Below are 23,491 nucleotides of genomic sequence, written 5' to 3'. Positions count from 1 at the left end.
AGCCAATGTTAAACTGTACATCAGTTAGGGCCAGTTTCCCGGACACAGACTAAGCCTCCATTGAACATTCTTAGGGCTCTATTCAATCCGTAGCGCTGAAGATCTGCTTTAGAGCGCCATTGATACTCTTAAGGATCCGCCCCTTTTTTCAATTTTTGCCTAAAATGACATACCCAAATCTAACTGCCTGTAGCTCAGGACCTGAAGCAAGGATATGCATATTCTTGATACTATTTGAAAGGAAACACTTTGCAGTTTGTGGAAATGTGAAATTAATGTAGGAGAATATAACACATTAGATCTGGTAAAAAAATATATATATAAAGGAGAAAAAAAACAGTTTTTTAGTATTTTTTTGTACCATCATTTTTTAAATGCAAGAGAAAGGCTATAATGTATTATCCTAGCCCAAGCACAATTTAGTTTTTGGCCACTTATTGGCAGCAATGTATGTGCAAAGTTTTAGACTGATCCAATGAAACATTGTATTTCTGTTCAACATTTTGGATCAAGACTGCCCAAATGTGCCTAATTGGAATATGAATAACTTTTCATGTTCATAACTGTGCACTCTCCTCAAACAATATAATGGTATTCTTTCACTGTAATAGCTACTGTAAATTGAACAGTTCAGTGAGTTTCAAAATAATTTAATCTTTCTGCCAATATCAGATATGTCTATGTCCTGGGAAATGTTCTTGTTACTTACAACCTCATGCTAATTGCATTAGCGCACATTAGCTCAACCGTCTCGTGGGTGGGACACCGATCAGTAGAGATGCTTAATGTACTCGCGGTCGCTGAGACTGCATTCACAGTAAGCGCTGCATATTTTGGCTCAATTGGAAATTACCTTAAAATGTATACGTGGATCTTCCGCGATACGAATTGAATAGAGCCCTTAGTCCAAGACTAATATTTATCTGTGTCTGGGAAACTGGCCCATTTTGTATATCTTATTGTGTTGTGGTCTTTGTGGCCACCAGGAGTCCAGTGATATGACCATGACCAGAAGTCATCCTGAAGGAGCCTACGCCAATACGATTCTACCGAACCACCATCTCCCCCACCACCAAGGACAGCCACATGGAGTGTTTGAGGACTTTGCCTGCTAAAGCCAGTGGCCATCTTTCCATCCTGATGACAACAAAAGTTGTCCTCTCTGGGCTGGATCGGGCATCAAAACAGACCCTGGGACCTCAGTTCTATATATTTCTTGCTGTCACCAGTGAAAAAGCTACAGCCAAAGTTGAACACCAAACCTGTGCTGCAAACAGACCACTTGTATGTAGGCACAGATTGGACCCCACATTACTGTCCAGCTGGAGACGTCCACCTTCGATCTTCCTCCAATTGACAGCTGGCCTTTCTGCGATTTCTATACTGGTTATTTTGGTACATGGTCACCACATGGGAACAAGACAAGGACTGCATGTCATTTTGAGCCATCTTGATTCATTTATACTCAACTCCAGTATCTTGATTTCTGTACTTTTCTTAATAAGTTCTCACTCAGCTCACTGTTTTGAATCATTGTAAAATATGTAATTATTTAATTAATTTAATTTCCCCTTTATATTGTATACAAGATGAGTATGAGACAGGTGGTCATATTCAATCGAACCATTATACTGAGATATCAAACAAAATCAGAGGAATTACATTGATCTTTTAGCGTGTTAAAACCATACTACCCTCGCTTTGATGATAGGGCCCATACTGCGTACCAGCTATACACTATTTAGTATTTATTAGGATCCCCATTAGCTGCTGCCAAGGTAGCAGCTACTCTTCCTGGGGTCCAAGCAGGGTTAAAACAATTACATCACAACCAAACACAACAGCCTAAATCATAAATAAAACACATCATACAATATATTACATTATTACTCTTTTATTACAAATGTACAATATAAAATCCACAACACCACTACAAATATGTGTGTGTGTGTATAGAGTGAGTGTGTTAGATTGTGTGTACGTGTTTGTGTCTCTTCACAGTCCGCGTTGTGCCATGAGGTGTTGTTTTATCTGATTTTAGTGTTCGCTTGAGTTATTTGGTGTGGAAGAGAGTTCCATGTTGTCACGGCTCTATGTAGTACTGTGAGTTTCCCAGAGTCTGTTCTCGACTTTGGGACTGTGAAGAGACCCCTGGTGGCATTTCTTGTGGGGTATGTATGGGTGTCTGAGCTGTGTATTAGATGTTTGAACAGACAGTTCGGTGCTTTCAACACGTCAATACCTCTCACAAAGGCAAGCAGTGAGGAAGTCAATCTCTCCTCTAATTTGAGCCAGGAGAGATTGACATGTCTGGTTTATGGGAAAGGTGTTTTAGAGAGTAGCATTATACATTTACATAGGTTTAACCTGAACACAAAGAGAAAGCACTGTTTTAAATGGATAATGATTAATTTAATATAACACTAATACTATTTTTTGTAATTGATTTATATATTTTAGAGAAAATGATAAAATATATATATATATAGCCGTTATGATTGTAGTAATCACACTGACGTATTTTTGTTTATTAGCGAAACCAGTCAGAAAGATGATTGGAATTGTCTAGCTCCAAGCAACAAAATGCACATAGATATGGTTAATATTACTGTCATTATTTTAATTTTATTTACTGACTTGGGCATGAGTGAAGTTCTTACAACAATTACGGTGTCCATATTAGGTCAGCATTCAAAAAGGCAATGAATAGCAAGCAACAAGCTGTGCTGTGAATCCCCTTGACATGGATGAATCATAATACACATAATTGAGCACATTCCACAGTCTGTAGTAGCTGAGCGCCTCTATTTAAAGAAAGGGCCAGAAGAGTCCTTTCCCATAAATACCTGTTGGAAGCAAAGTTGTTTCCAAAATAATAGTTTTATGTCTCCTGCACAATCTCTTGGCTTAGATAGTGAATTTGTTACAGTAAAGGTTTATCCTGGACTAAAACTGCTGTCCACTCCCGTGTAGAACAGCCTCAGTGAAAGGCCTATCACTTTGACTACTATCTGAAAATCGACTGTAGGTATACAATTTTGTATTTTGCTGGGTTATTTATTTATACCTCACATTACAGCACATGATCACATAAATAGATAAAGATGTTTGAATATAACTATTCTTTTATTTTTTTTGCTTGTGATCTTAAAAAGGTCCAATGCAGCAGTTTTTATCTCAATATCAAATAATTTGGATAACAATTAAGTACCATCCTGTGATTGCTTTAAATTAAAATGGTCAAAAATAAAGAAAAAGGTTCTTAGCAAATAGGAATTTCTCAATCAAGAATTTGGGAGTGGAGAGGGGAAAACTAGCTGTTATTGGCAGAGAGATTTGGAACTCTTTCTTATTAGTCTATGAAGTAATTGATGTCACCAGGCAGGGCAAAACTCCATCCCACCAAAACAGGCTGAAATTTCAGGCGGTCTTTCCAAACAGCCATTACACTAAAAGGGCACTATCATCATTTTCACAATTTCACAGTATTATTCCAGCCTCCGTGTGGAAATATAAAACACAGGAAACTCTAATTTTTGACCCCACTGGGCCTTTAATATCGGTAACCCTGCTGAGTGCTCCGAGCTGTGCTTTGTTTGACAAGTCCACAATGAAATGACCCATTCATCAGCGTAAATAGAATCTACTCTTGCCCATGTCAAGTAATCATGGGCCATACATGGCTTTTAAAATATTCATAATCATGTGTCACTATGACATTTTCAAAAGTTCCCAATCATGGTCTCTGATGGTACCCTATACCAAGTTTCTCCTCTGTCATCAATAACACTGAAGGACAGGTCACACACTGAGGAGATGCTGTACTAGGGTGAATGTGGGGTCAAATGATCAATGTAAAGCTTGACTTCACTTGTTACAGTCATGTACAGGCGGTCATGCATGTATAGATACAGGAAAGCCTCAGAGTCGGCCTGTGATTTCCTGTGTGTATAGCATACATGTTTGGCTTGTCTGAGAATGTGTCCATAGAATTCTGAAATAATTTGGTATGTAATATTACATCTGTGCATATTACAGTGGAACTAAATGGTGGCTGTGGAGCTGGAGTTGACCTTGCTTGATTTCCCCAGTTGACAACATTCTGTACATTACCATTACTAAATTTGCCACTGCTCGTTCTTTCCCTGAATTTCACTCTTCTCTGCTTGTTCAGTTTCGCAAATACTGTTGACATATTGTATATTCACACAATCAAAATCAATTCTCTGTAATAACAATGTGTATTGCGAATTTCTCATTTTGGTCTGAATGTTCCACATGACAGCAATAGGGGTTTCATTGAGTGAAATGGCAATGCAGCATGCACCGTCACACTGTCGACAGCTCAAGATGAAAAACGGATCAGAGCAATTCTATCAAACAGTATGACACCAATGGAAATTCACTAAGATTTACAGGAGAATGCTGAAGACATTTTGTTCAGAAGTCTGCTATTGTAACTGTTTCTTCTGTTAGAACACATTTTATAAATGTTATGGTAAGTACAAATATTAAAGTTTAGATTGGTACATTAAAATGCCTCCTATATGGTCTATTGTAAATTCACTTCTTCTTTCTTGCCTTCTTCACTTTGTTCTCGAGCTTTAAGAAGCTTAGCCGTCAGGTGTTTTCATTAATACTCACTGCGACTGTCGTCAAAATCATTTCAGAGATAAAAGGAGAAGACAACTTACGTTGCTCATACATTTACAACAGGTTGAGTGTGACTCAACCGTTTCTCTGCAGAGCATCAACAGGAACAAAACACGAGCGTTTTCGATAACAAGTTGGTGTAACTAATGTGAAAGTTGAACAGCAAAAGTTTAGTAATTCAGCTCACCTAAAAGGGTGCATCCCAAATGGCCAACCTATTCCCCATGTATTGCACTACCCATAGGGCTCTGGTCAAAAGTAATTAACTATATAGGTAATAGGTTGCCATTTGGGACACAACCCTCAAGTCTGAATTCTACAGATGAACCCTCCCTTGTGGGAGGAGAAAGTCCAAAATGGAGTGCAAAATAATGACATACAATTTGATCCCAGCTGCCATATAGTTAGGTGGTTTCACAGCATGCCTGGGGGTAGTATGTATTGGGCCCTTGAAATACACCCGCTATACATATCATTTAGCGTTTCTCATTTTTCCCCAACCAAATTTGAAAAGAACATTTGATACAAGACAAAGTAAAAATAAGATTGAGAATATACCAAATATAGCGTACTGGGTTTGAAAGTTTGAAAGTGTGTGGTTTTAAAACACTTAACAGAAGAAACTTGGTCGTCGTACATACTTTTGGCAATATTGACAAACAGCCAACGTTTGGCCGTGGCTGAATGGTTATGTGCTGTTTTGCTGACACCTAAAGGACAACGTTGGCTTTGTTGGCTCCACTGCCTCAATGTAATGTTCCGCTCACCATTTCTCCACGCTAGTTCATCACCAAACTACACATTTGAAAAAAAGGAACTAAGACAAAATGTTCATACTGAAATAGTTTATTACAATAATTCACAGTTCATTGAAGATTTCAGTATACCATTGAGTGTTTTATCTACATAACTCATTTGGATTAACATGACATGCAAAATCTTTGTAACAGAAGACTTACCAATATAGTATTTTGGCTTTCTGTTGGTAGAGAAGAACTGTTCTGCATTTGTGTAACAAATGTCCTAAGATGGGGGCAAAACATCAGTTTGTACTGTATACAGGACCTTTTCATATATATCTGGATAGCCTTGGGCCAGCTGCTTTAAAAAAGGGAGGATATGGTTTGAATTTCTAACCTGCCACGGTTTCTCAATTCAATGAGTAATGGCTTTGGTTAACACTACCATTAGAAACATAATACAGTGCACCGGACACTTCAAATTACTGGTAAATAAAATGATTGATCAAACTCTGAATCCAATACATGGAATTACAGTGGTAGTAAAAAGAAAATACATTGTGTAAAATACAAAAATAGGAAACGTCTATCACGCACACTATTACCATGTGTAAACAAAGCTAATAACAGAACAAATATATCACACACAGAGATACAAAGCAAACAAATTGGAATCTCTATTTGAGCTTCAGCCTTCTGAATTTGCATAATGTAACCTCATAGTCACTGGTGAAGTAGACACGCATTAAGAATTGTGGATGCAATTACAAAACCACTTGGAAAAAATCAGGACATAGATTTAAAATTCAAGACTTAAGGGAATAAAGTTATTTATTTTAAGTAGGTTTTCATGTCATGATAGATTGTGTCCATTTTGTTTGTCAGTATAATACAATATAAATCTAATGTGGTGTATTAACACACAAAACAGTAATGCAAGTTAAGTCTTAATGTAGTTCTTGTCACATTCAGTGTTGTTACACAGGATATTTCCTTGGTATAAGTTTTAAATAAATATAATTTAGAGCATGTATTCAACTTGCAACACGGCACAAAAATGTAATCCTTGTTCTTGATTGGAGTACATTTTTGTTATAATCTATACAGTATTGCACATATTTTTCTCGTACCTGCTGCATCCGCTCAAAAGGCCTCTGGTTGCACAATACTGAGCGGGAATTGGGGTGTGCAGCTATGTTTGATAGCAAACCATTAGATAGAGGGCTACAATGTGTTACCATTTAAATACATAATAATACTTATCAAAATAAAATAAAACTTCCATAAATGTTGCAGGGAAATGTCAATATCAAATGTAATTTCAAACTATGTACACTACCGGTCAAACATTTTAGAACACCTAATCATTCAAGGGTTTTTCTTTATTTTTACTATTTTCTACATTGTAGAATAATAGTGAAGACATCACAACTATGAAATAACACATATGGAATCACGTAGTAACCCCCCAAAAAAGTGTTAAACAATATTTGAGATTCTTCAAAGTAGCCACCCTTTTCCTTGATGACAGCTTTGCACACTATTGGCATTCTCTCAACCAGCTTCACCTGGAATGATTTTCCAACAGTCTTGAAGGAGTTCCCACATATGCTGAGCATTTGTTGGCTGCTTTTCCTTCACTCTGCGGTGCAACTCATCCCAAACCATCTCAACTTGTTTGAGGTTGGGGGATTGTGGAAGCCAGGTCATCTGATGCAGCACTCCATCACTCTCCTTCTTGGTCAAATAGCCCTTACACAGCCTGGAGGTTTGTTGAGTCATTGTCCTGTTGAAAAACGAAATTATAGTCCCACTAAGCGCAAAGCAGATGGGATGGTGTATCACTGCAGAATGCTGTGGGAGCCATGCTCGTTAAGTGTGCCTTGAATTCTAAATAAATCAGACAGTGTCACCTGCAAAGCACTCCCACACCATAACACCTCCATCATGCTTTATGGTGGGAAATACACATGCTGAGATCATTCGTTCACCCACACCATGCATCACAAAGACAAGGCGGTTGGAACTCAAATTATCCAATTTGGACTCCAGACCAAAGGACCAATTTCCATCGGTCTAATGTCCATTGCTTGTGTTTCTTGGCCCAAGCAAGTCTCTTCTTACTGGTGTGCTTTAGTAGTGGTTTCATTGCAGCAATTCGACCATGAAAGGCCTGATTCACAGTCTCCTCTGAACAGCTGATGTTGAGATGTGTCTGTTACTTGAACTCAGAAGCATTTATTTGGGCTGCAATTTCTGAGGCTAGTAACTAATGAACTTATACACTGCAGCAGACTCTGGGTCTTACATTCCTTTGGCGGTCCTCATGAGCCAGTTTCATCATAGTGCTTGATGGTTATTGCAACTGGACTTGAAGAAACTTTCAAAGTTCTTTTCCAGATTACTTTCAGACACAAAAGGTCAGTCAATGATGGAGTTTTTTCTTATTTGAGCTGTTCTTGTCATAATATGTCATAATATGGACTTGATCTTTTACCAAATAGGGCCACCTTCTGTATACCCCCCTCCCTTGTCACAACACAACTGATTGGCTCAAATGCATTAAGGAAAGAAATTCCACAAATTAACAAAGGCACACCTGTTAACTGAAATGCATTCCAGGTGACTACCTCGTGAAGCTGGTTGAGAGAAAGTCAAGTGTGCAACACTGTCAAGGCAAAGGGTGGCTATTTGAAGAATCTCAAATATATTGTGATTTGTTTAACACGTGTGTTACTTCATAGTTGGTGTTCACTATTATTCTACAACGTAGACAATAGTAAAAATTAGTAGGTGTTCTAAAACATTTGACCGGTAGTGTATATTCAGGTATATTCTGATGTAATACAGTACATACCACAATCATGTTTGCCTTTAATAACTGCAGTCTTGTTCAACTGATTTCAAATACGCACTTTAATATATTGAGATTACATGTGTAACACACCGAAACCAACAACTACTGTGAACTAGTCCAGTCACAGCTAGCCCAAGTTCAAATACTGCTCTATCGCTGCACAAAACAAAAAAATACATCACTTTCTCTTTGGAAGAGCGGGTATGGAGTGCCATCTGAAAACTAGAACAAATTCTCATTTACAATGACGGCCTATGAACAGTGGGTTAACTGGGGCAGAACGACAGATTTTTACCTTGTCAGCTCTGGGATTCGATCGAGCAACCTTTTGGTTACTGGCCCAACGCTCTAACCACTAGGCTACCTGCCGCTCCGTCTGACTTTTCTGCCTCTCTTTCTGCGCGGAGCGGGTGAAGAGCGTATTCGTCTCATGGAGCGCAAGAGCAATTATTCCCCTATCGGGAGAAATGGGCACGCATATTCATATGTTAATTGCATGCAAATAAAAAGGTTGCTTCGCTACCACGCACAACAAAAGCACAATCATGGCCTCTGATTCACAGGTTGTTGGTCACGTTAGAACAGATCCAGGGTCTGTTTCTGTGGCGGCAGAAACGCTAAGGCTCATGGTTAGTAGTTTTTGGTGATCTTTGAAACCCGGAACAGACGGCAAAAACACAACTTCTCAACACTGGACATTCTTCTCACGCCACTTAGATTACTTTTTCGTAGCAGGTTAGGAGAATTTACGCAGCAAGTTAGGAGCCTGAGGAAAAGGGTTAGCGAAAATACTCTCCTAACCTGGTACGAAAATCACTTTAGAGTGTGTCCCTTCTCAACACAGAGGTTGAAACATTCATAACCGATGGGCACTGCAACGTACAGATTTATTTGCAATATCTGGGGAAAAAATATAACATACGTTGCACAGTAATATCGCTAACGCCAACATCATTGTTTATTTTAAGTTTGATGAGACAGGACATCTGAAGACACGTTGCGTTAACCGAGTAGGCATGAGTAAATTAGTACTCCAACGGACGTAAAAGCTCAATCTTTAACCAGAGATCACTTTTTTTTCTCCTCCAAATAGCCCACTGTAAAACTATTTGGTGGAATGTGCTTTGTGGCTGCCCAAACGGGCAAGTGACATTTTGTCTATTGGACAACGTTCAAATTTGCCTCGACCCCTGTGTTCCATATGAACATGTGCATTTGCTGGGGGGGGGGGGAGAAAGAAACCAAGCATCACACCTTTCTTCTCCAAATTCCCTTTCCCCTCCATGTCTCATTCACGCAATTGCGTTCTTGAACATGTGCATTTGCTGGGGGGGGGGGGGGGGGGAGAAAGAAACCAAGCATCACACCTTTCTTCTCCAAATTCCCTTTCCCCTCCATGTCTCATTCACGCAATTGCGTTCTGACCGATCCCTCCACACAAGTGCTACGTGCACACACAAGCTCCCGTTGGGCCTACAGAAACAAATGCCTATAAACACGTATCTAACGGATTGGATACACAAGCTACATTCCATGCCAAATGAATACAGTTAAATTCAAAATGGACTGGTTGATTGAAGTTGGAAAATGTGTTCCAGCAACGAGCTGCAGTTTTAGAATAATTGTGTCCTGACTATTTCCGCTAAAGTTACTTTGCGAACTGTTAGTGCCATTTAGAATTGGTTAGCCTAGGCCATAACCCCCATAAACATACAGGTTCCACACTTAACATATGCAAAAACATTAGTTTGATGAAGACAAAGAGCGTATTTTCATCTGAATAAATAAGTATATGCCTACTCAACAAACAGATGTGGCCATAATTCATCACCATGCAGTGTTCAATGTGAGTGTTCATCCATTTAGAAACGTTTCAAATGATCACTGATGATAACTGTTCGACATGCAATGCGCATCACTTTGCACTGGCAACTTTTTTTCACTTGGAAAAATATTCCGTTCCATTTTATTCTGTTATATTACAACATGTTTTTTTTTTAAACTATGAAATAGGTGTTTTGACTGTGATAAGGGCTCGGGAAATAAGAGCGTATTGTCTGCTAAATTAACAAAAGGCTAAGCCATTGAACAGCCACAGCGTTCTACAAGCAAGCCCACTGCCGAGGTTACTGCCTTTTTGAAGATTGTGTTCCATAATATAACCAGTTAATATTACGGCTTCAATAAATTCATTTTAAAATGGCACTTGCATTTTTGTTTTACTATACATTTTGGTCAATTAGGATTTGGGTTATTTGAGTACTCGAAAAAAAGGGGTCCACGAACATTCAATTGTAAAATGCCCATCCCTATAACATACACATTAAACCGATCATATTCACCGTTTCAAACATTAACTTCCGCGCTGCATAGGTGTGGGATTCGTCTGTCTTTGTCCTTTTAGTGCAATGAACTTCTTTAAAACAAGAGGTGTTGTGCCTGAATTCAACCCAAAGCCTACAAGGAAGTCTGCAGTGTTGAAAGCGGGTGGAAGTGATACCAATCAGTATGTCAAGCAAAAACTCTCAACCTCTTAATTTCTATTCAGTTCGATTAACCAAAAAATTCAGAGTCTGAACTGTGCGTTAGCCTCAACAAGGACTCTCCCAAAAATATCTTCAGACAAAACGTATCTGACCAGGGGTGTATTCCGAGTTAAAACATTCAGAACGTAGCAGATATAAATGTAATGGATAAAGATGACATAATTCCCTATTCTAAGTATGAGACAATCATATCGTTTTTTTTTTTTTTTACCCCCTGAAGAGGCTCTACATCTACAGGCGTGTTTGTGATGTCACCTATGGGGACCTACAGTACAAACACATACCATCCAATCCTCCCAACCCAACAGTAATCTCATTCTGCATCTGATGACGTCAGTGACATAAAGCTTAGAGTAGAGTGAATCTATATTGCAGATGCCAGCTCATTCATTCAAATGTGAGAAGTGTTATGTGAAAGTAAGGGACTCAAATATTGATCAAATGTATACAATGTAAAAAATCTCTACTTATTTTGCTTGATATGATAACAGACATGAAAATACAAGAGGACTGACAGACATTTAAAAAAAGGCACACAGATGTGCTTTAGTAGTGATTACTAAACTGCAAAATGAGCAAGTATCAAAAGTTGTGCAGGTTTGAAGCCATACCCTCAAGAGCCACCAAGGTATGTAGAACTTTTGTAACATGTTAAAATAATGAGATGACCAACATGACCACCAAATCCGAAGGTTTAAACCACATTTGGTTCCATCGTCGTTTTCTGTACGGACAGCACATTTTTATTGTAAACATTTAGTAAAAAAGGTTTCCCGCTTAGGAATGTACTGCATTGGTTTTAAAACAAACAAGCACGCATACACACAAATCACACTCACGCAAACACACAATCGCACACATACTAGGTAAAGTTTCTAAGGAGGGTGGTGATCAAGTGCTATTTCCTTGCTCTTGTTCAAATAACAGCATGGCGAGCTGGGAACGGGATCCCAGGCCATCCAGGTTGCTCTGGACACACCTGTGGTAGATGCCCTCACTGAGCTGCGGGTTACAGGCCTGGTGGCGGTACTTCTGGTGCAGAGCCGGCTCCACAGCCCTGAACACATGCAGGATGGAGTACTTGACAAACATGTCGTAGATATCCAAGGTCTCCATGATCTCCTCGTTCTCCTGCACGTCGGAGGCCATGCGCGTGCGCGTCACCATGTAGTCGGAGTTGTAGAAGCACGCCTCCTCGAAAGAACTGCGGTCAAAGTGTCCGGCGTCCTTGACCAGGTCTACTGTGGGTGGGGGCTCCTGGTTGTGGAAGGCGATGTCTGGGTTGTAGTCCTGGAAGTGGATTGGGAAGAACACCTGCCAGTTGTTGATGGAGTTCATGCGACAACGGTTGAGGAACTCGGAGTTGACGTTGGTGTTGACGTTGGTGATGAAGAACAGCGTGTCTACTGGGTGCTTCTTGGAAATGATGTCCATGAATTTGATTTGAGAAGGGGTTTCTGTCTTGACACTTATCCACAGGATCTTCACTGCCGGATACTTGCGTTCGTATGCATTGATCTGCGCTTTAACACCGGTGAATATGTCATTCTGGTTGACCTGCTGGGCCTCGAATGGGTCGTAGATAAACAGTAAAGTCAAGATGGCGTTTTCACTGGTCTCAAACAAATTGGTGGCAAACACTTCTAGAAAATGGTTGACGGCACCCCGTTCCTGAAAAGTCAACGGTAAGATGATATGAACCCTGGTGGCCTCTGTGACATAAGGCATGGGGATGATCTCGATGCGACTCAGAGGACGCACCAGGTGGACCCTCTTGGTGATGGAGCGACTGTGGCCCTTCTGGTTGACTACCTCCAGCTGTAGGTCCAGGGTGTACTCCATGCCCCGAGTGGGGTCAAAGCGGCGGTAACCGTTGATCAGCTGCTGCTTCTTCAGGTGGAGGACAGGCTTGTACTTCTTGTTCAGCTCCCCCATGGCTATCTCGATGACGTCGGCAACATCCAACCGATCAATGCCACGCAGTTCACACTTGGGGGAGCCGTCAATGCATGAATACACCTGCTCCTCTGTGAAGTAGTCCCATCGGAGGACCTCAAAACGAGACTTCGGCTCAAACATAGGATTGATCCCAATGGGCCACTGGGCGCTCCGGTTGCCATCAAAAGCCACTTTGCTCACATTCTTTATCTCTGCCTGTGGACACATGAGATGTACAGATATAAAAATACCTCTAAAGTCATACTGACAGTGATACTGTACGGCTACAATTGAAGAGATTCTCCAGTACTTTCGTATATGTTTCAGCCAGTAGTTCTGAAAGTAGTGCTCACGAGCCAAAAGTGGTCTCAGAAAATTGCATACCACGTCACATGCAGATATTTGCACAACATCATCTCTCTCCCTCTGCTGTGTGTACATCTTGTTAGCTGTCACTCAAATGGCGAGGGGCTGAATCTCATTGGCATGAACTCAAATTGCTAGGGAGCTGGCCCACGTGGGGAACATTTTGGGGAAAATGGCACCGCAAGGCTTCCAGAAAACTTTCAGACTAGGGAATTCTGCATGAATGAACTACACAACTCATCCAGCCCAAAGCAGGAGGTTTAAAAAATACTAGTTGGCAAAGTTCCCAAGCATATCTTTAACTGCCCCTTATGTCCAACCAAGAAAACAGTCATTCACAAAACAAATATTCAACTGAAATAAGCCTTCAGCGCTTGATGTTAAATGAAAACAGACAGGGGAGACTGACCGTCGGTGTTCACTGAACAAAGGATGTTTTGTGGTGTTCAGGATCAGATCGTTTACCTGCAGCTTCTCGATCTCATCGTATGTCCTCTGAAGTTCGATTTCAGTGAAGTGTTTGTGTAGTCTGTACATCTGCTCAGGGTCAGATACCGGGTGGACAGTCAAGGCATTCTTAAACTGCACATTCTCCACCTTACTCGGATCCGAGTTCTTGCCCATCTCGTAATGGTAGTACTGCAGCCCCTGAAAACAAAACAAAAATGTACATACAGTACCAGTCAAAGGTTTGGACACACCTACTCATTCTAGAGTTTCTTTATTTTTTACATTGTAGAATAATAGTGAGGACATCAACTATGAAATAACGCATGGAATCAGGTGTAGGTGGAGACTTGACCCCTCACTGGCCAATCAGAACCTGCTCCATGGCTAAATATGTGGTTGCTTCAAGTTGTGTATTTACGGTCTTTTATGTATTGCGTTGTCATCAACGCTGATTTGAATGTAGTTTGTTATAGCCTACAGAAACAAAATAACAAAATGTATGTAGGCCTGTCCCATATTTGCTAAATATGTTGAACATGTTTGCAAGGCATATTGTTCTAAGTAGTAATTGCGACGGCTTCAATATGGAGATGTATTGTTTACCATAGCATTTTTCATTGATATATGGGCCTAGGCCAACTGTAAAATTGCATTGTCTGCCATGTCTGAACGACGGACATGCCAAACATTGTCAATAAGCAAGATTAAAGTCACTATTGATACGGCTTAAAAAGCGAGTGAATGATTATAAAAATCAAAACAGCTCGTTTTAAATAGGCTGTCTAAATATAGTTACAGCCACAACAACCGCTCCCTGTGAGGACATAATAGGCAATGTAGACTGGAGGGTTTTACGCACTTCCAAACTTTTCACAGGAGATCCAAGCAAAGATTCAAATTCAATATAAAGAGGGGGTGATGTCCCCTCATCATTATAGGCTGCTGCTACCAAATATTATGTTTTATAAATCACATCCGCTCCACAGATCGTATTCGCACTTCTCCAGAAATAGCAGACCGCTCCTAAATTGCATGCGAGCCTTGGACGCTCTCACCATGAAGCCAAGGACGTTGAATCATCCTAATAAAATATATATATATATATTTTTTAAGATATATAAATACGAGGATCACCGACCGGCACATTTCTTATGGGCATATGGACATAGGAGGTTTTATGCACGTCCAAAATAATAATGTGAGCTGGCTGAAATAAGGTATCCACTCACTGTTTTGCTGCTTCCAAATTTGATCTTTTAGTAAAGCTTTGGGTGATTTAAAGTTCATTTCAAAGCAGTCTCACGATGTGAGTTGTACTTCCACATAACACTCTCCCATGTTATTTCATCTGACTTTTCCCCTACTTCTCCTTTCTCCCTCCTGGAGTTGTGCTGGCCCTGAGGCAAGATGACCACGCAGCAGTGAAATAGGCCCTCCGTTTCTGTTCCAATACAGACTCTTAAACAAGATGGTTTCCTGCTCAAATGCCAGACCACAGGAGAAAATAAAATAAAAATGGAAGCCCAATTAAAGAGGGTATAGAACGTAACATGCCACAGAAAAAAGTTTAGGCAAACTCAAACTGTCTTGCATTAACTACTCATTATGTAAAAAAATATTCTAAATAGTATTGTGGTAGAATGGTGTATATATAACTGGTGATATTGTTGGAACAAATGCAGGTGTAATGTGCATGCGGCCACACTATGGGCCAAAACTGGTAACATATACAAACAGATTAAATCAATGTAGTTATCTAAGGTGCACAGTCTTTAAACTGTCACTTGGACAAGCAGTGTGACTGTGACAGGGCTCCACTGGGTCCCTGACTGTCAGTGCAGAACAGGAGAAGCAAAGCTCCCCGTCACAGCAGAGGGGACAAGTACCCTCAGGGGCCACAGTGTGAAGACAGGCAATTCTGTCTCTACAGAGAATGCAGTGCTAAAACACTGGTGTTATAACTCTGTTTTAGCACTAATATGGTGCAACATGCTTTATTCTATAGATGTCACTAGTATACACTTTACGGAGGCTACTTTTTAACTACAGATGTAGTTTGGAAAGAAAGTGTTCTAACGTGAGGCTGGTGGATCTTGAAAGATGGCTCTTATGTTTTGATGTTGTAGTAGATGGCCTTCAATCTTTACTATATGGTGTGCGTGTGTCTCAAGCGTTTACGGAGCAGGAACCAGCCGACTACACCGACAGATAATGAGTCAAGTTTATGAGGCTTCATAAAGTCAGGCTCCGTTTCATCTTTTTGGGGGGGGAGATGCCAGTGAGAGGCAGTTGACTTGTAGTTTCTATTCAGAGCAGACCTGGGCCAAATACACATGTTCAATTCTTGAACGTCCACTTTTGTGACTATACATTGGTTCTATTGGACTGGACGAACTAAATGAAGCGCAGCGCAAGTATTTGACATATTATGTATTCAACACGGGTCTGGTTTGTTGACACAAGAAACATTCACTTACTGAGAAACACTTGGGGATGCTTTTTCGGGCACAGATTAAGCCTAGTCGGGGCCTAAAAAAAACACTGAATAGAGAATCTCCTTACTGAATAGAGAATCTCCTTTAAACATGCTTATTTTTCTAGGACTAGGCCTAATCTATCTACGGGAAACATTCTCTTGGACAAAGGGATCATAAACCCATGGAACAGAACTCTCTTCATGGAACTCGTCTGTACAAGACAGTAGCAATACATAGCCTACCTCATGCTCATCCACACAGTTGGTGTTGGCATAATCAATGATGCATCTGCCCAGCCACTCGTCAGGCCTGGCGCTCAGGATGTCATTCCTACAGTTCTCCAGGAAGGGTTTGAGCCGGAGCAGCAGGGTACGGGACAGGAGGTATCCGAACCCACCGTAGCAGTACCTCCCCTCCATCTCCCCACCTATAAACTCCTCAGGGCTGCCCATGTAAAGCTCCCGGTCTATGCTCAGGTGATCCACCAGCTGTTTGATCCGGTCTGCCTCTGTGTAGGTGTCGTCCTGGGCCAGATAGAACCAGTCATACTCATGGACATAGTGCTCCAAGATGTACTTGATGGTCTGGAAAATGTTCCATATGAGCCTCTCGTCCCCATGGGTGACCACGAACATGCCGTGGGGCACTTTGCGGTTGCGCATGCCGGTGAAGAAGACCACAGTGTCCAGGTGGTGGCTGATGGTGCGGTTCACGGCCACTCCCATTGTGTTGATGGTGCTTTTGGACGTCAGGATCCCTACAAAGAGGCGCTCCCGGATCCCCAGCTCTGTACTGATGTACTTAGCCCTGGAAAGCATACACACTCATTAAAAAAAGAAGACGCGATCCTTAAATTGAAAACATTAAGTGTCATTCCAAAACACAGTTTCAGGAAAAAGTTGAGGGATGAGACTGGAGAAATGGAACCTAGGCTATGGATGCAAGGACCAATCATCCATGATATCAAAATGGATTTAAAACAGCAGTCGTTTACATTTACTTTGTTTACAAAACATTGGAGTTTATTTTTTGGGGTACGACAGTTGTACTAAGCTCATGAGGCATTTACGTTATATTCTTCAAGAATCAGATGGGACATATCAATCCAAAAATGTATGTGCAACAATGAATCGGTACGTTAAGCGATTGCTACTATTTTCAATGGGAAAAGTTCAATCTAGAGAATCAAGTACAAAAAAAACATACTATATAGAGATTTTGTACATATTTTTAAGAGTTCCTCGCAAAAGTATTCAGAACCATTGATTTCTTCACATTGTGTGTTACAAAGTGAGATTACAATTGATTTGTTCTTTTTTGGCAACAATTTATACAAAATACTAATGTCCAAGTGGAAGGAAAAACTTGAACATTTAATATATTAATAGAAATTAAATAGCAAATATATAGTCGTTGCATAAGCATCCAGCTCCCTATGTCAATACATGTTAGAAACACATTTGGCATCGATTACAGCTGCGAGTCAACTTGGGTAAGTCTATACTGTATGAGCTTTGCACACCTGGATTGTACAATATTAGCCCATTATTATTTTCTAAATTATTCAAGCTGGCAGAATTTTGGGGATCATGGCTAGACAGTCAATTTCAAGTCTTATCAAAGATTTAAGCAGATATACAGTCATGTGAAAAGTACGTACACGCCCTAGAAAGTATATAGATATTTTTCTTTTACATAATTGGACACATGCATATTTGAGCTAAATTCCCACCACATTCGTTGACAGGTAACCCAATTTAACAAACCACACACAAGAAAATTCACTTTGAAAATGTTACGCAATTAAAATACACAAATGCATTTTCCTTATGCAGAAACAGTTAGTACACCCCTACCTTTACCATCATATAAAATAGCTAAAATTAGAACCAGGTGCAAGTGATTAGAAAATCATTGGAGAGAAATTTAGGAGGGTCCAGCCTTCCATTAAGATTAGAAACTTGGTCTGGTTCGGTCATAACCATATGGGTGTGTGGTAACACATCATGCCAAAAGCAAAATAACTATCCGAGGCCCTCAAAATAATAATAATTAATGCCCATGAGTCTGGGAGGGGTTACAAATGCATTTCCAAGCAATTTGAAGTACATCATTCCTCTGTCCGACGGCTCATCTACAAATGGAGAAAACTCCAGGCTACTGGCAATCTACCTAGGACAGGTCATCCCACCAAATTCAGCCCAAGAGCTGACATGGGAGTTCAGGAAGGAAGAAGCCTCAAGACACGACTGACGTTTGCCAAACAACACCTGGGTAAAGACCAAAACTACTGGAACAATGTGCTCTGGACAGATGAGGTAAAGGTGAAGTTGTTTGGCCGCAATGCCAGACACCACGTTTGGCAAAAACGAAAGAACCTCATACTAACCATAAAGCATGGAGGCGGTGGCATTATGGTTTGGGGCTGCTTTGCTGCCTCAGGGCCTGGCCAACTTGCCATCATTGAGTCTAGAGGTCGACCGATTAGGATTTTTCAACGCCGATACCGATTATTGGAGGGCCAAAAAAGCCGATACCGTTTAAAATCGGCCGATTTTTATTTATTTATAATAATGACAATTACAACAATACTGAATGAACACTTATTTTAACTTAATATAATACATCAATAAAATCAATTTAGCCTCAAATAAATAATGAAACATGTTCAATTTGGTTTAAATAATGCAAAAACAAAGTGTTGGAGAAGAAAGTAAAAGTGCAATATGTGCCATGTAAGAAAGCTAACGTTTAAGTTCCTTGCTCAGAACATGAGAACATATGAAAGCTGGTGGTTCCTTTTAACATGAGTCTTCAATATTCACAGGTAAGAAGTTTTAAGTTGTAGTTATTATAGGAATTATAGGACTATTTCTCTATACGATTTGTATTTCATATACCTTTGACTATTGGATGTTCTTATAGGCACTTTAGTATTGCCAGTGTAACAGTATAGCTTCCATCCCTCTCCTCACCGCTACCTGGGCTCGAACCAGGAACACATCGACAACAGCCACCCTCGAAGCAGCGTTACCCATGCAGAGCAAGGGGAACAACTACTCCAAGTCTCAGAGCGAGTGACGTTTGAAACGCTATTAGCGCGCACCCCGCTAACTAGCTAGCCATTTCACATTGGTTACACCAGCCTAATCTCGGGAGTTGATAGGCTTGCAGTCATAAACAGCGCAATGCTTGAAGCATTGTGAAGAGCTGCTGGCAAAACGCACGAAAGTACTGTTTGAATGAATGCTTACGAGCCTGCTGGTGCCTACCATCGCTCAGTCAGACTGTTCTATCAAATCATAGACTTAATTATAACACACAGAAATACGAGCCGTAGGTCATTAATATGGTCGAATCCGAAAACTATCATCTTGAAAACAAAACGTTTATTCTTTCAGTGAAATACGGAACCGTTACGTATTTTATCTAACGGGTGGCATCCATAAGTCTAAATATTCCTGTTACATTGCACAACCTTCAATGTTATGTCATAATTACGTAAAATTCTGGCAAATTAGTTTGCAATGAGCCAGGCGGCCCAAACTGTTGCATATACTCTGACTCTGCGTACAATGACCGCAAGAGAATGTACTTTTTCGCGAATGTGCACTGCATCGATTATATGCAACGCAGGACACGCTAGATAAACTAGTAATATCATCAACCATGTGTAGTTATAACTAGTGATTATGATTGATTGATTGTTTTTTATAAGATAAGTTTAATGCTAGCTAGCAACTTACCTTGACTTCTTACTGCATTCGCGTAACAGGAGGGCTTCTCGTGAGGCAGGTGGTTAGAGCGTTGGACTAGTTAACCGTAAGGTTGCAAGATTGAATCCCTGAGCTGACAAGGTAAAAATCTGTCGTTCTGCCCCTGAACAAGGCAGTTAACCCACCGTTCCTAGGCAGTCATTGAAAATAAGAATGTGTTCTTAACTGACTTGCCTAGTTAAATAGGTGTAAAAAAAAAAAAAAGATTTCCGATTGTTATGAAAACTTGAAGTCGCCCTAATTAAATCGGCCATTCCGATTAATCGGTCGACCTCTAATTGAGTCAACAATGAATTCTAGATTGTACCAGAGAATTCTTGAGGAGAATGTTGGGCCATCTGTCAAAAAGCTGAAGCTGAACCGAACATGGATCTTGCAACAGGACAATGATCCAAAACACAGAAGCAAAGCTGCAACAGAATGGCTCAAAAATAAGAAATTGAGGGGTTTGGAATGGCAAAACCTAGATCTCAATGCTATCGAAATGCTGTAGGGGGACTTGAAGCGGGCCATGCTTGCAAGAAAGCCCTCGGAACATGACAGTTGAAGCAGTACTGTAGGAGAGTGGACAAAAATTCCTCCTAGGCAATGTAAGAGACTGATAGACAGTTAAAAGAAACAGCTACATTAAGTTATTTCAGCCAAAGGGGGAAACACAAGCTATTGAAGCTAGGGGTGTACATTTGTTGATTTTTGATGAATAGATGATTGCAAAGTATAATCTTTCGGTGTATTTTGTAAATTAGGTTACCTTTATCTGTCAATAGTGTTGAAGTGAAGATTACATATTCATCTGCCAAATATGTTAAAAAAATATTGAAAATCAGGGGCTGTGCCTACTTTTTCACATGACTAAGCCAAAACCGTAACTTGGCCACTCAGGAACATTCGCTGTCGACTTGGAAATCCCAGTGTAGATTTGGCCTTGTGTTGTAGGCGATTGGCCTGCTGAAAGGTACATTCTTCTCCCAGTCTCTGGTGTAAAGCAGACTGAAGCAGGTTTTCCTCTAGGATTTAGCATGTGCTTAGCGCCATTCCATTTATTTTTATCCTTTAAAAAACACCTCAGTATTTGCCAATGGCAAGCATACCCATACCATGATGCAGCAACCACCATGCTCAAAAATAAAGAGGCAGTTCCTCTGATGTGCCGGATTTGCACCAAGCATAAGGCTTTGCATTTTGGCATTTTTTTTTATTCCTTTACAGGATTACTTTAGTGCCTCGTTGCATACAAGATGAAAGTTTTGGAATATTTAGGTCATTATTGTGGAGTCACTACAATGTTGTTTATTCATCCTCAGTTTTCTACCATCACAGACATTGAACAATGTAGCTGTTCTAAAATCACCAATGGCCTCATGGTAACATCCCTGAGCAGAAGGACGATTATCTTTGATGTGTCTGGGTGGTTTAATATATAAACCCCACACAATTATTAACTTGACCATGCTTAGAGATATTCAATGTCTGATTTGTTATTGTTACCCATCTAACAATCACTGCCCTTCTTTATGAGGCTTATCAAAAGCTCCCGTGTCTTGGTAGTTAAATCTGTGCTTGAAATTCAATACTTCACTGAGGGACCATACAGATGTAGTATGTATGGGGCACAGATGAAGGGTTATTCATTCAAAAATCATTTACTACATGATTCCATGTGTTATTTCATCGTTTTGATGTCTTCACTAAATATATATATATATATTTACCAGTCAAAAGTTTGGTCACACCTACTCATTCAAGGGTTTTTGTTAAACTTGACTATTTTCTACATCCAGGGTAATACACAACTACACCATGGTGCAAAACTTGACTGTGCATGCTACACAAGGTTAGGCAAGCACATGACACCATATTAAAAGCTATTCTCCAAATATTCTTTCACATACAGTAGGTAGACTACATCAATACAACTTTACTATAATTTGTTATGGCCAAAAATACTGTAGTCTGGTAGCTGGAGACTGAAGGGCACAGATATGGTGAAGGTTGTAAAATTTGTGACTTAGTTTCAGGAATGTTGGCCTTTCACAGATGTTTCTGTTTTAGTGGGCATAATAAAAGTAGACTCCAAGACGGACTGATTTCCAATGTAATGTTATATTGTTCATCAATTGCTAACTGATGTTGTTTAAGTGTGCTTGACATCTATGAGTTGAAAATAATGCAAAAAAAAAACAACTGACGAAGAAAGAGGTGAAAACAACCACATGCCTAAATTAACCTAGGCTCGTAATATACCGCTGAAGGACAATTGGCAACATTGTAAGGAGTTTCTGGGAAAACTTACAATAAAATATCCATTCTGAAAAAAGTTGTGGGGCAATAGCGTCAGACAGTAAAACAGACTGTAGAAATCAACTGGAAAAATAAGATCTAAGTAGGCTACACTGTTGAAGCATGTTTATAATAACACATTTGACCTTTTCGGGTTTTAAACATCTCTTTTGAATGCTTACCGAAAAAGTTGCTTTGTTTGGCTTTGTTGGACTGGTTTATATGGCACTATTCTTGGCTCAAAATCTTCCTCGGCATCCACAGTCGATATCGAATTGGGTCTCCTCGCTCCTTTTGAATTCCCATTTTGGGCCAAACGTATTTCTTCACTCGCTTTCCCGTCGAGGACACAAGTTTCCTCTACCCAATTCACACTAAGTAAACTTAAGGTAAATCCCAAAGAAACACCGATAATAACCGGCCCGATCGGCCTCAGCAGAGAAATAAACATTGCAAATCTCATTTTCAACGTTGACTATAGACTACGTCGGTCCTCTCGCCAGCCTACACCCACCCTAATGTGTGACTCTTTGGGTAATTATATACATCAATCCAAATAGAAAATATTAGCAGCTGGTTATATTTAAAAAGGACATCCTTCTCGACTAAAAAGATGTAGGCCTATGTAGCTTCTCCCTTGGAATTAATGCAGGATCCTTACGTGTCAGTGGTCTCTAGCTCCGCCCCAATAAAACACACCAACGTCAGAAATACATTAGCATAGGCGTTTCCAGCACTCTTTCTGTAGCCTTCTGAATCGCAGAATTGGTCAAATAAAATCCACCGACCTCGCCCATGGCTAAATAGATCAAAATACTGTGGCCTAGATAAATGTTGGTTCAAAAAAAAAGGAGCTGTTTTTAAGTAAATCCTTGCTTCAGCTGAAAAGCCTATTTACAGAGGTGCGCTGTCACACTAGAGGGCATCCTAGAGTCACATTCAATCAAACACAAAGCCCAGATTTGCGGGTTAAGACAAAATCAAATAATAATGATTCACGGTTACTATGAATTCATGATACACGGTTAGTGTGTGAAATAAAACAAATATTCAGCTGCATGACTGTTCAAACATGCCCCACAAGAAGAATATTGTTGTTGTCTTCTTGACTTGGAAACCTTGGCCTGGTTTTATGAAGGGCCTGGGGTGTCACAGGCCTACAAATGCTAATTAAATAATAGAATAATGATTATGTATGTATTTTTCATAATATGTGTCTGAGAAACTGTCCCTAAGAGACTAAATAGAGGACTATGAGGATATGTGCAATTTTAGAGGATAATGCTCTCTGATTGTCACTTTTTTTTTACCTTGCAAAAATGGCCCTAAAAAGGCCCTAGATTAGAAAGAAATCGTTACGTGTGTTTAGAATGACACTGCATATCTTTCTCCAGGTCACTGTCCTATA

General features: G+C 40.1%; 2 protein-coding genes across 3 annotated transcripts in view; one reads left to right on the top strand and one right to left on the bottom strand.

Annotated features, from left to right (window-relative positions):
- Positions 1-4,566, top strand: part of LOC139546954 (acid-sensing ion channel 4-A) — a 105,829-nt gene extending 101,263 nt beyond the window's left edge. The window contains exon 10 of one of the 2 annotated variants that reach the window (XM_071355947.1): positions 987-4,566. In XM_071355947.1, the coding sequence (XP_071212048.1) occupies positions 987-1,115 (129 nt within the window). In that variant the 3' untranslated portion in view covers positions 1,116-4,566. The remainder of the gene's footprint in view (positions 1-986) is intronic. The other variant, XM_071355946.1, reaches the window with a different exon arrangement.
- A 6,413-nt stretch (positions 4,567-10,979) lies between these two features.
- On the bottom strand, positions 10,980-22,716 carry LOC139546953 (chondroitin sulfate synthase 2-like). The gene is made up of 4 exons (XM_071355945.1): positions 22,266-22,716; positions 16,270-16,834; positions 13,566-13,748; positions 10,980-12,950 (listed from the first exon to the last, which is right to left on the bottom strand). Exons 1-4 carry the CDS (start codon positions 22,544-22,546, stop codon positions 11,688-11,690), a joined length of 2,292 nt encoding a protein of 763 aa, XP_071212046.1. The 5' UTR covers positions 22,547-22,716; the 3' UTR covers positions 10,980-11,687.
- Positions 22,717-23,491: the final 775 nt, after the last annotated feature.

The sequence above is a fragment of the Salvelinus alpinus genome, chromosome 20, assembly GCF_045679555.1.
Source record: "Salvelinus alpinus chromosome 20, SLU_Salpinus.1, whole genome shotgun sequence".
Classification (NCBI taxonomy): Eukaryota; Metazoa; Chordata; class Actinopteri; order Salmoniformes; family Salmonidae; genus Salvelinus; species Salvelinus alpinus.
This window is presented reverse-complemented; position numbering and strand designations above follow the sequence as displayed.